At 46.6% G+C, this 12714-nt stretch overlaps 1 protein-coding gene across 3 annotated transcripts in view; it reads right to left on the reverse strand.

The window, feature by feature from the left end:
• TBCE (tubulin folding cofactor E) overlaps positions 1–12714 on the reverse strand; it is a 60326-nt gene that overhangs the window by 28079 nt on the left and 19533 nt on the right. For all 3 annotated transcript variants that reach the window (XM_028531175.2, XM_036016097.1, XM_036016098.1), the window contains exon 3: positions 10515–10599. In XM_028531175.2, the coding sequence (XP_028386976.1) occupies positions 10515–10599 (85 nt within the window). The remainder of the gene's footprint in view (positions 1–10514; positions 10600–12714) is intronic.

Raw genomic sequence — 12714 nt, forward strand, 5'->3', positions numbered from 1 at the left:
GTGAAGAGATTGGTTGTGCTTCATGTCCTCAGTGCCAGGGACCTACACTATGTTGGGGCCCCCTTTTGTCTCCAGCAAAGCCCCCACTGGAAGGGGACCGAGGCCGTGTTGCTACGCCAGCAGCAAGCCAAGAGCCATGGGACTTCCCACCTCATGGCCAAAACAGGACTGGCCAGGTTCTTCCCACTGGTGTCCCATGGCTCAGAGCGAGCAGCCAACCAGCCACACTCTCCAGAAGGCGGCCTGCAGTGGGAGACGGAACACTACGCGGTCCAAGGACTTGATTCCACTGAAGGGGACAGAGAGCTGCTGCCGTGGCCAATCCGGAGCGAACGAGGTTTAAATGTCCACAGGCAATCCCGGGCAGGGCCCCGGCACACTCTGCCCGCGAGAGCTGAGGGCTAGCCCGCCTCCCCGTCCGAAGGGAACACAGAAATGAATCGACAGAAGCCGTAACTTGAGGAAATGGAAAACAGATTTGAATTATATTCTCCATTTCGGTTTAATGTGGGTAATAGATGCCACCTTAAACTTGAGTGCCCCTTAAATGTTCTCTCTCTTTTTTAAAAGGCAGCTTCAGGGAAGGCTAAGCTAGAGTTGGTTTTTGTTTGTTTGCTTGCTTTTTTTTTTTTTTTTTGCTTTTGGGCTTTTACTTGCTTGTTTGTTTGTTTTTGGATGTTTGAATTTGGAGAATCCTTGCACCAGGGCATCTCTCTGGAGGGGCTGCTGCCAGTGCATTTTGTGATTTCATAGAATTGGTCAGCATCCTGAGTTTGGGAAGATCTGCAGATCCTGCCGGTGCTGTTTCCCTAGGGCCAGATATCGTCACTGTAGCCAGACACCGGGCTGCACTGTTTACCCTGCCTACTCCTAGACCGCGTCTAGGTTGAAAGGGAGGTACCAAGGAATTAAGTCCCCGTGGGTGGAGATTCAAGTGATCCAAATGCAAGACCTTTTGTTCAATGACAAGGTAAGTCACACGTGGATTTCGAGAAGGGAGACAGTGGCTGGGCTTTTGCTGACTCCTTGTTAGCTTGTACAAAGAACAGATTTACTTAAGAACCGGAAAGATGGCTCAGTGACTTCCTCTGGTGGGCCTCCCCTCCCATCCCCCACTCTGGGCAACCCAGCTGCCCTGGGCCAGTTTCAGTATTTTCGGTGATACGTTTGAGAGCTTCCGTGACTCGGTGGTTACGGACGATGTTAGCCAATGGACCTACAGGAGGCAGCAGAATGTAACACAGGCTCTCTGAGCAAGGGAGGCCCAGGGCAGCCACCACGAACTGCCCTTGTGCGGAGGCCTGCTGGCACTGAGGCGATCAGCCCCCAAGGTGTGGGGCAATAAGAGGGAGAACACTGGGAACCCTTAGTCCCCATGAGCTCCTCGTGACGTGCAGCCTTCATTTCCTGCTGTCTCTGAGGGCTTGGACAAGTTTGTCTTAGTGCCTCTCTGCCTAGGGTTGCCTTCCAAAAGAGGCACCTTCTGATTGGCTAGATTTGCCTTGCCCACCATCAAAGTGCTGCGTGGTGGAGGACGGGCCGATAAGGAAACGTGCCAGGCCTCAGTGCCCCTCGGCCTCTTCACAAAAGGAAAAGTTGGAAGGAGGTCACGGGCGGAGCCCTTAGCGGCCTGTCCAGCTGCCTACCAGCATACAGTCTTTGTAGGCAGGCAGCCTGCCTCGGCTGGCCACAGACGCGCAAGTGGCTCAACTCTGCAGGAGCTCTCTTCTCCCTGCGTGGCACGTGGCATGCCTCTAAAGCTTGCCTCTGCCCTGGCTACAGCTCAGAGTCCCATTCTGACTGGCGCTTTCTGCTGCTTGGAAGGAAAGAAGAAAGGGAAAGCCATGTGCCTGCCCTGGCCAGGCCAAAGACACATACACCGGTCAGCGAAGGGGAGGTGCAGGGCTTCTGAGGGCCTGACCGGCTCAGAAACACGGAGGTGGAAGGAGCAGAGAGTGAGCCTCGTCCAGAGGCCCCACAGGGCACCAAGGACTCTGTCTGAGGTGTTCAGGCTGCAGCGTGCATCTGAATTGGTCTGTACCTCACTCGCACCTTGGGCCAGACCTGGCCAAGAACCAGGACAGCCAGCCTTGGAGTGCGGCATCCTTCCAGGTGGGCCCGGACTTCCGGCTCCTCCTCGGGCCCTTCCTTTCGGTGCCCAGGAGGTTCCCCAACCACTGTGGCCAAGTTTCCATGTCATTAGCCAGCGTTTGCGAGCTCAGTGTGTGTTTGACAGAGTGTCTGTAGGAGCGGACAGCTTCTTTCAAAACAAAAGCCCTAAGAAGAGAAATGAGTGTTCCCTCAAGCCCCCGGGTAGCCTTGGCCAAGGATCTGGGTCAATGAAAACAGTCTGCTCAGTTGTCCGACTTGTGGCATCAGCTCAGAAGAGCGGGAATATGGTCGTGCCTGCTTGCAGCCTCAGGATTTGCTCTTGGACACCAAAGATGATCTGGCCCATTTTCTTCCTAGGGAGGGTGGACCTCTGTGAGCTTGTGAGAAAGGCAGAGACTCTGTATCCGCAAGTCAGGACTCGCTCTTTCTCCTTGGACTTCTCAGCATTCTCAGAAGCTGCTTGCCGAGTGGCTGGGATAAGCTGGCGGTCAGCTCACTGTACGTCCAGTACCACAGGTCAAGCTCTCAGATCATCTCTTTAGCTGCAGCCTCAGCCGGGGCTTTGCTATTTGTGCTGCTCAATAATTCAGTGTTTCAGGGAGTAGGCACAGCTTCCCACAGATAACAAATTGTCTGTAGGTCCCCAGGTACTGGGACTGGGTGGTGCTGTGGGAGTAAGCTGGGTGGTAGAAGGCTCTTTCTCCTGTTCTCGTGGCCAAAAACACTTCCCTGGATCTCTAGATGTTGATCCAGAGTCATCTGTCCTCTTTGGAGGACTGAAGGGGAGATATAGAAGGAAAAAAAAAAGGCTGAGCCCCCAGCTGCTGTGGCTCAGTTGGTTAGGCATCATCCCGCAAACCAAAGGGTCATCGGTTCGATTCCCAGTCAAGGCACATGCCTGGGTTGTGGGTTCGGTCCCTGGTTGGGGCACCCGCAGAAGGCAATGAATCGATGCCTCTCTTTCACATTGAGGTTTCTCTCCTACTCTTTTCCCCTCCCTTCCCCTCTCTCTAAAACCAAAAATTGAAGAAGTATGCACATATAAAAAGAAGGGCCATGCCTGACATTGCAGGATAACATCCAGGTGCGGTGCTGGTTTTGGTAAATCTGGAGCACACATAAGAGGGGCCCACAGACCTTCCTGTTCTCCTTGGCAGGGCCCCAGACTGAGAAGGGACCTTCCTGCTGCATGCCCTCCCTGCCCTGCCCTCTGGGGGTGGGTAGAGTCCTGACAGGGAGTGAGCCTGCCTTTTCTGTATACAGATGAGTCGGTCTGTGCTCAGGAGAACCCAGTCACGTGTTGTTGCTCTTGTCCGTGACCTTTTTGTACAGTGGTTTGCTGCTCAGTGGCATGAAACAAAAGTCATTTTAAGCAAAGCTCTTGTTTTGCAAACTTCTGGTGTCAGTTTTGTTTTATATATACAGATACGTATATATATTTTAAAGATTTTATTTATCTATTTTTAGAGAGAGGGGAAGGGAAGGAGAAAGAGAGGGAGAGAAACATCAGTGTGTGGCTTCCTCTCATGCACCTGTGACTGGGGACCTGGCCTGCAACCCAGGCCTGTGCCCTGACTGGGAATCAAACAGGGGACCCTTTGGTTCGCAGGCCAGAGCTCAATCCACTGAATCACACCAGCCAGGGCAGTTTTATTTTATATTTTAATGAATTATTTATTTCTGTTGGTGTAAGTATGGTAGAGAGAATAGGATAGTCTGACCTGTAATTATTTCTGCCAGGAAATTGGCTAATGCCTCTGTCCCTCCTACACCCCACCCCTGTCCTTCCTCACCCTAAAGGCCCATGATGCTGTGCTCTAGGCAGACCCCTCCTTGTCGCTGCTCCCCCCGACAGCTCCCTCTCACACCAGTCTTCACGATCCCCCTCAACAGCAGCAGCAGGCTGAGACTTCTTGCCAAGCTGGTGCATGGTCCCTCTGCCCCTGCCAGTTTGTTCACCTCTTGGAGCATTCTGTAACGTGCTTTCCACTTTCTACACCATTTTGATTATAGATCCTTTCTAAACCCTTTCTAAGGTAGAGTCCCCACAAGGAACTACCTTATGATCTGGCAGTTCCAATTCTGGGTATATAACTGAAGAAATCCAAAACACTAATTGGAAAAGGTGGTTCTGCAGTTACTTTTGGAAATAACTGGTCATTAATTTACATACTTAATTAGCATTCTGAATTTTAGTCTTAGGTGTTTTTGTTGTTGATCATCCCCAAATGAAAAGGAACCCTCACCACAGGACTTATTGTTACAACGTTTTCTTCATTAACTGTTATTAAAAGATTTATGAGGGTAAAAAACACTTAAATGTTAAACCCAAAATCATAAAAATTCTAGAAGAAAATATAGGCAGAAAACCTTGTGCATTTCCCATAGTAATATTTTTTCTCACATATGTCCTTGAGCAAGGGAAACAAAAGAAAAAATAAACAAAAGGGATTACATTGAACTAAAAAGTTTTTGCACAGCAAAGAAAACTAACAACAAAACTAAAAGACAACCTTCTGAATGGAGGAAAATATTCATCAATGATATATCTGATAAGGGGTTAATATCCAAAATTTATAAAGATCTCATACAACTAGTCCTGACTGGTATGGCTCAGTTGGTTGGGCATCGTCCTGCAGAGCAAGGGGTTATGGGCTCAATTCCCAGTCAGGGCACATGCCTAGGTTGTGGGTTCAGTCCCCAGTCGGGGCACATACAAGAAGCAACCAATTCATATTTCTCTCTCACATCGATGTTTCACTCCCTCTCTTTCTCCCTCCCCTTTCCTCTCTCTAAAAATAAATAAATAAAATCTTTAAAAAAGAAAAACTCATACAACTCAACACAAAAAACAAACAAACAATCCAATTAAAACATGGGCACAGGAGCTGAACAGACTCTTCTCCAAACAGGACATACACGTGGCCTATAGACACATAAGAAGATCTTCAACACCACTAATCATCAGAGAAATGCAAATGAAAACCACAGTGCGATGTCACCTCAACACTGGTCAGAATGACTATCATGAACAAATCGACGAACTACAAGTGCTGGCAAGGACGGGAAGAAAGGGAACCCTCGTGCATTGCTGGTGGGAATGCAGACTGGTGCAGCCACTGTGGAAAGCACAATGCAATTTCCTGAAAAAATTAAAAATGGAACTACCTCATGATCTGGCAATTCCAATTCTGGGTATATAGCTGAAGAAATCCAAAACACTAGTTGGAAAAGATATATATGTAACCCTACATTCATTGCAGCACTATATACAACACACACAATAGGCAAGATGTGGAAGCGACCCAAGTGCCCGTCAACACATGAGTGGTTGGAGAAGTGGGGCATATGTTCAATGGACTATGACTCAGCCATACAGAAGCATGAAATCTCACCATCTGTAACGACATGAATAGACTTGGAGGGTATTGTGCTAAGAGAAGTCAGTCAGACAGACAAAGACAAATACCGTATGATCTCAGTCATTTGTGAAATCTTGTGAAATCTAAAGAATGAAAAAGAAACAAAAGAGACACAGATGCATAGACAGAGAGCAAACTGAGGGTGAAAAGGTGAAGGGACTGAGAAGTGCATATTGGTGGTTACACACTAATCACGGGGTGTAAAGTACAGCAGAGGGAATACACAGTCAGTAACACTGTAGTAAGTATGTATGGTCCCAGGTGGCTATTAGAATTATCAGGGGAACCACTTTGTAAAGCATATAATTCTCCAACCATTATGCTATACACCTGAAACTAACATAAATTAATATTGAATGTCAACTGTACTTGGAAGAAATTTTAAGTAAAACACACATACACACACCCCAAAATAAACTTGTTCTCTTTGCCTTCTGCAGAGATGTTCAGGCGGGGAGGCTATATTGTCAGTAGTACATTTAGTGATTTTTTTTAATCCTTCTAACACTTTACACCGTACCACGAGAGTATTTTACACTGACCCCATTGATGCTCGTTCGAGAACCTCAGCCCACTGTACCACAGTGCCCTGACACTCGCAGGCTGGCACATCAAGGGGTTTCCATTCTCTAAGTTACCCGGTGCTGTGGACACAGTCTGGGACGGACGCCCCCTCTGACACCAAGAGTTGAAGTTAGGTTGTACTCACTATACGATCTTAAGCTTTCTTGCTCACCAGAAGAGAGAAACCATGGAAGTGCTTAGAAAGAGAACATTTTATTTTATCTTCAAATTATAAGCTAAAGGAGTATTTAGAAAGTTACAGAGGTAGTAGAACTGAGCTAGGTCGGCTGTGTGGGCTCACGAAACAAGCTGCTCAAGCAAAAGAGAGGCCCTGGGAGCTCAGGGGCGAGAAATGCCAAGGAAAGGCGCCTGGGGGAAGGAGGAGGGAGGGAAGGGCCGTGGGCTTGCCCCAAGAGGAGGAGCGCCCCAAAGAGCACATTTTATAGAAGAGCTGAGTGGGAGAATATTGGTCCATGCTGTTCTGTTTAGAGTATACTTTTTAGTTTAGGTCGAAATTTAAAACAAAACTGAAAATCAGTCTGCTCTTGAGGCACAAGGCAGAGAGAACTTCAAGGTTAATCACCTTAACTGAGCCCCTCAACCCCCACAGAGACAAGGGACGAAGACGAGAGTCCCTGAGAGAGACACGGGTGACCGGCTCGCAATCGTGAAATTTGGGAAAATCTGGAAACTGTTAGTTAATAGCATCACAAATATTACTTATGAGTAACAACAGCTCAGGAGATTGCTGTATCTACCTCAGATTATATAAAAGATCAGACTGAAACTAAAGAGGGACACGAAATGATCAAAACCCATATTTAGAGGGGGCCTGCCAGGTGATCTGGCCCACTCCTGATCCAACTACTCAAGGAAAACACAATCCACCCTCTTCTGAGAAACTGCAGGGGAGAAGAGTCCACAGCCAGGGTTTTAGCTCAACACTAGTTCTTCATACTCTACTCACAGCTCATTAGTGCACTCGGTCATCACTGAAAGATATTAATAGGACCTGTCGTGGCCACCACAAATATTTAGAATAAGGAAGAGATGTGATTAAATAAGGAAACATTGTAAAAATATTTATTCCCTGGGTTAAAGTCCATCCTATATTCTTCTTAAGGTCATTGTTAAAGCAGAGATTAGACCCTTACACATGTGATTCTTTTTTTTTTTTTTCTTAAGAGAGAGGGGAAGGGAGGGAGGGAGAAAGAGTATGAGAGAAAAACATCAATCCTTTGTGTCTCACACACACCCCGCCGGGGACTGAACCTGCAACCCAGGCAGGTGCCCTGACCGGAACTGAACCAGCGACACTGCTTTTCAGAACACCACCCAACTGAGCCACACGGTCAGGGCTGATTCTATGCTTAACCGGAGGCTCCTGAGATCCACACGGATCTCCTGAACTGGTTAGGGAAAAATGCGCTGGGAAGAATGTGCCCCGTGAGACGAGCCCCAAAACCCACGCCATCTGTTCTCACATGTTTTCCCAGAGTCCAGCCCCCAACCTCAACAGCAGTGTCGTCCTGCCAGCCTGAGACCCTGGGGAGACAGACTCGAGAAGCTGAGCTCACCCGACTCCGCACCCACACATCCCAACATCTCGGTAAGATATAGGGCAAACTAACCACATTGTTACACACGCACATCTAACACACTCAGCCATTGCATATTCACACACGCCTCTGGAGAGGTGGGGGTCCTCACTGTGCTGTAATGACAACTTTTGACTCCTGTTTCTCCTATTTAAAATGGGTGCTCCACCACTTTGCCATTTACCAACTTCACCAGCATAGGATGGAAAAATGTATGACCTAGCAATTATAAATTGCTATGGCTTCATTAAAATAGCATATAAACATAAAGAAAATGTTTACTGTAGTAAAATACTTATCTTGTGAGCCCTGGCTGGTGTAGCTCAGTGGACTGAGCGCGGGCTGTGAACCAAAGTGTCGCAGGTTCGATTCCCAGTCAGGGCACATGCCTGGGTTGCAGGCCACGACCCCCAGCAACCGCACATTGATGTTTCTCTCTCTCTCTCTTTCTCCCTCCCTTCCCTCTCTAAAAAATAAATTAATTAAAAAAATACTTATCTTGTTATTATGGCTTTCCACATAAAATTTGAAATATGAAGACTTCTTAAAAGGGAAGAAGTATAAGTGACGTATTAGAAAGAGATCTGAGCTAGCTTAATAAACACGCACGCAGTGTAAACCCATCTGGTCCCACTCAGAGATTCTCCAACAGCAGTGTGATCTCCACCGGTTGAAGTCACACTCTAATCAACGCCAACACACGTGTCACCAACCACGAGAGACAAGGAGAGCCTTTCGTCTAGACCAGGGGTCTCTGCCCCACCAGGCCAATGCTCCCTTTTATTTATGCTGCCCCCCAAATACACTGATGTGGAATCCACAGATCATATCACCTGCCCACACTGGCCTTCAAAGTCAACCAAATACCTGCTGTAATGAAACAGAAGCAATTTATAGTATGACATGTTTTGATACATACGTGCTCAGGCCTGACTACACTGGAAGAACTAAGGAAGGGAACGCTTCCTGCAAGGGCAGGAGCACGAACACCAAGTCCATACCCCGCACCTGAGAGACCTGAGCTGCCTACTGGCACCTCGGGGCAAATCTTAGGTGAGCCGGCACGGAACCAAGTCTTGAGTTTTCCACTCAGAGAGAGCGAGGCTGCAAACACAGCATGCGCAGAGACTGTGAATCCGGCATGACCTGGGCGAGGCTTTGGAAGAGGGGAGTGTGCTGCGGTGGCTCCACAAGAACAGGCCCTTCCCGGAAGGGGAATAAGGAACCCACGGGCCAGCCTAGAAACTTCCATGTCCACACCTCCCTCACCAGGAACCCTTGGTGGAGCCTGGGCCGGCCCCACGCCACGCCCGCCCACCTCACCACTGGCCTGTAGGGACAAGGAGATTCTTCTTCTATCCTCGCTTTCCAAAGTTACAGAATGGGGGGTTGAGAAACGCATTTTGCCATCATCATATCTAACCTTGACCCTCATTTTAGAGGCTAGTAAGTTGAGTCTTGTCCAGGGTCATAAAGGTTGTTAAAGGAGAGTGAGGGGCCTCCTGATTTCCAGGCCGTGATTGTGTTCAGTGAACCACATTTGAAGAAAAATAAGTTTAATACTCAGAAATCCTTTTGAGTAACTGAAACCTAAGGAAAACAAAAATGTAAAAGGTAAACTCTGCCTGAAATTCCCCACCATCTTTTTCAGAAGTTTCTCTTAGTCAAGCAGTTACAAATGTTCACCGACATGCAAAAGAAGATTCGAGAAATCTTTTGAGTGGCCTAGCAGTTAACGCTTTGGGGGTTCTGTATTTTCTTTGTTTTTTAAAAGATTTTATTTATTTATTTTTAGAGAGGGAAGGGAGGGAGAAAGAGAGAGAGAGAAACATCAATTTGTGTTTGCTGGGTGTCATGGCCTGCAACCCAGGCATGTGCCCTGACTGGGAATCGAACCTGCAACGCTGGTTTGCAGCCCGAGCTCAATCCACTGAGCTACGCCAGCCAGGGCTTGTATTTTCTTCAATCAATGCTTCTTATTGAATATCTAGCCAAGGTCTCTTTTCTGTTATTCACTTAATGAATTATAAATTGTTAATGAATCAATGAGAAATATTTACATTCATCCACTTTTTTTTTTCTAAGAGAGAGGGGAAAGGAAGGAGAAGGAGAAAGAGAAACATCAATGTGTGGTTGCCTCTCGCACTGGGGATGTGGCCTGCCACCTAGACATGTGCCCTGACTGGGAATCAAACCAGCAAGTCCTTGGTTTGCAGACCAGCACTCAGTCCACTGAGCCACACCAGCCAGGGCTCCTTGGTTGATTCTTGTGTGTGTCCTGATCAGGGATCAAACCCACAGCCTTTGTGTATCGGGTTGATGTTCTAACCAACTGAGCTACCCGGCCAGGGCTAATTCATCCACTTTTTTAAAAACAAAAGAGGACAAAGAAAGCAACCCCACTAGTAAGTCACTTTTAAAAACACGGAAAAGAACTCTGCAACTCTAACAGGGGTGGCTCAGTTGGTTGGGCATCATGCTGCAAAGTGAAACATCACTGGTTTGACTCCTGGTCAGGACACACGCCTGGGTTGCAGGTTCAGTGCCCACTCAGGGCATATATGAGAGGCAACCAATTGACTTCTCTCTTTCACACTGATGTTTCTCTTCTCCTCTTTCTCCCTGCCTTCCCCTCTCTCTAATAATGAATAAAACCTTTACAAAAGAAAAAACTCTACAAATAGAATTTCTGTGTAGAATAAACCAAATTCTGCACTATAGAACTAACCTAAGAGCCAAACATTTCTTCTCCATCCCCTTTTATGCAAACGTTAAATGCTATCCTACACAACCACACCAATGCATAATGAAAAATTACCTGCATTTAAAATACACAGTCCCTTCGTGGCTTCCATCGTGCTTGCCCCTCTCAGGGTTGTCCCATTCTACTCCTAACCAGAGTCCTAGCAGGACGAGAAAAACCAAATGAGCGACTGGCGGTGACCCACGAAACACTCCCTCCTGCAGGCAAATGCAGCCTGGGAGGGACGCAGCGTCACCACAGACGCCGCTGGGGAAAAGAACCATCTTTGGGGAAGGACTTCAATCAGCAAACACGATAGCATGTTTGGTTCAAAAAGTCAACAAAAAGTGTTACAGTTGCAGAAAACAACAATGGCTAAAATTTACTGAGCACTTTCTAAATGCCAGAAACTTTTCTTTACATTATCACAAGTTCTCCTTACAACAGACAATTCATGTATGTAAAGGAGGTATGTAAAGGAGGTATTGTTATTGTCCTCTTTTTATCAGCTCCCGGACAAATAAACACAATTTATTTTCCAATTGCAGTTCACTTTCAATATTATTTTATATTAGCTTCAGGTGTACAGCATAGTGGTCATTTCCCCCGATATTTCCAGTACCCACCTGGCACCATACGAAATTATTACAGTGTTATTAACTGCATTCCCAATGCTACAGTTCACATCCCCAGAAACTATTCTGTAACAACCAATGTGCACTTCTTAATCCCTTCACCTCTTTCACCCAGTTCCTCAACTTTGCCAGTACACATTTTTTTGTTTTGTTTTAAGATTTTATTTATTTATTTTTTAGAGAGGGAAGGGAGGGGGGGAGAGAGAGAGAGAGAGAGAGAGAGAACATCAATGTGCGGTTGCTGGGGGTCACAGCCTGCAACCCAGGCATGTGCCCTGACTGGGAATCGAACCTGCGACACTTTGGGTTCACAGCCTGTGTTCAATTCACTGAGCTACGCCAGCCAGGGCTCAGTACACGTTTTTTGAGTCCTAGTCTAGTAACCTGCTTTACATAAATTAAAATTCCACCAGTAAATAGTATCCTTGTTCAATCTAGGTAAAATGACACACTGAACCAAAGTCATTCCCAGGTCACTCGAGCTCCAGAAGCCAAGACTCAGCCCTTGTTCTGCACTCTCTGTAACTGACACCTCATGTCTGCAAACTACCTTATCTCCGGAGCATTTTCTCCGCGTTCTCTCCTCCCCTCCTCCTATTTGTTAAGTACCCACTGTGCACAGAGTACTGTGCTGGTACAAAAATAAGACAGAGGGTTTCACTTCTGGATCTACCCTCCTGCTGAGAACAACTAGAAAAGTTAAATAAACTATTTTTAAAAATCACTTTAAAACCCTGGCCAGATAGCTCAGTTGGTTAGAGCGTCGTCCCCATACAGCAAGGTTGCAGGCTCAGTCTCCAGTCAGGGCACAAACAGGAAGCAACCATGAATGCATAAAGAAGTAGAAAATAAGTGGATGTTTCTTTCTCTCTGGACTTTGAAAAATTAAACAGTTTTGTATATAAAAGGACAATATCAAGAATGTGAAAAGACAACATACAGAATGGAAGAAAATGTTTGCAAATCACAACTCTGATAAGGGCTTAATACCGAGAATAGGAAGAAACAAAACCCTAACCCTGGACGACAAAAAGGCAACCTGACGTGATCTGGGGGGGGGGGGGGGGGGGGGGGATGCATGTGGGGGGACAGGAGGCTGCTAAGAAATCCCTGCACCTTCCATTCAGTACTGTTGTGACTCTAAAACCACTCTAATTAAAACTATCTCCATTTAAAAACGGCTACAACGACAAATTTTAAGTTTTATATCGAGGTAACCAGAATTTTAATTATTTTTAAAAATGAAGGCAACACAAAGGCAATTTCAGGAGAAAAAACAGATAGGGCTAATCTTCAAGGACAAAGAACACTGACCCAGATGGAAGTCCAAGGATTCAGAGGGCAATGAGGGACAACACAAAGGCAAATACATGGGAAATCTAAATCAATACTGACACTATAAAGGAACCACATCAGCTCTTCGGGTGTAAATACACACAGATTAAAACACCCAGCACACGAGTTAGGACGTGGGTAAGTGGAGGCGGAGTCCACGCGTCCTCACGTCCCTGCATGAGTCCAGGACAAGGCGCACTGCTGACTGTCATCAGACGTCTGTGAGTCCAAGGTGCGTGTTTTCACCTCTAGTGCAACCGTTAAATGACAAAAGTAACTACCAAATTAATAGACAAAAATAAGAA

Source organism: Phyllostomus discolor, chromosome 15 (assembly GCF_004126475.2).
Source record: "Phyllostomus discolor isolate MPI-MPIP mPhyDis1 chromosome 15, mPhyDis1.pri.v3, whole genome shotgun sequence".
Taxonomy (NCBI): domain Eukaryota; kingdom Metazoa; phylum Chordata; class Mammalia; order Chiroptera; family Phyllostomidae; genus Phyllostomus; species Phyllostomus discolor.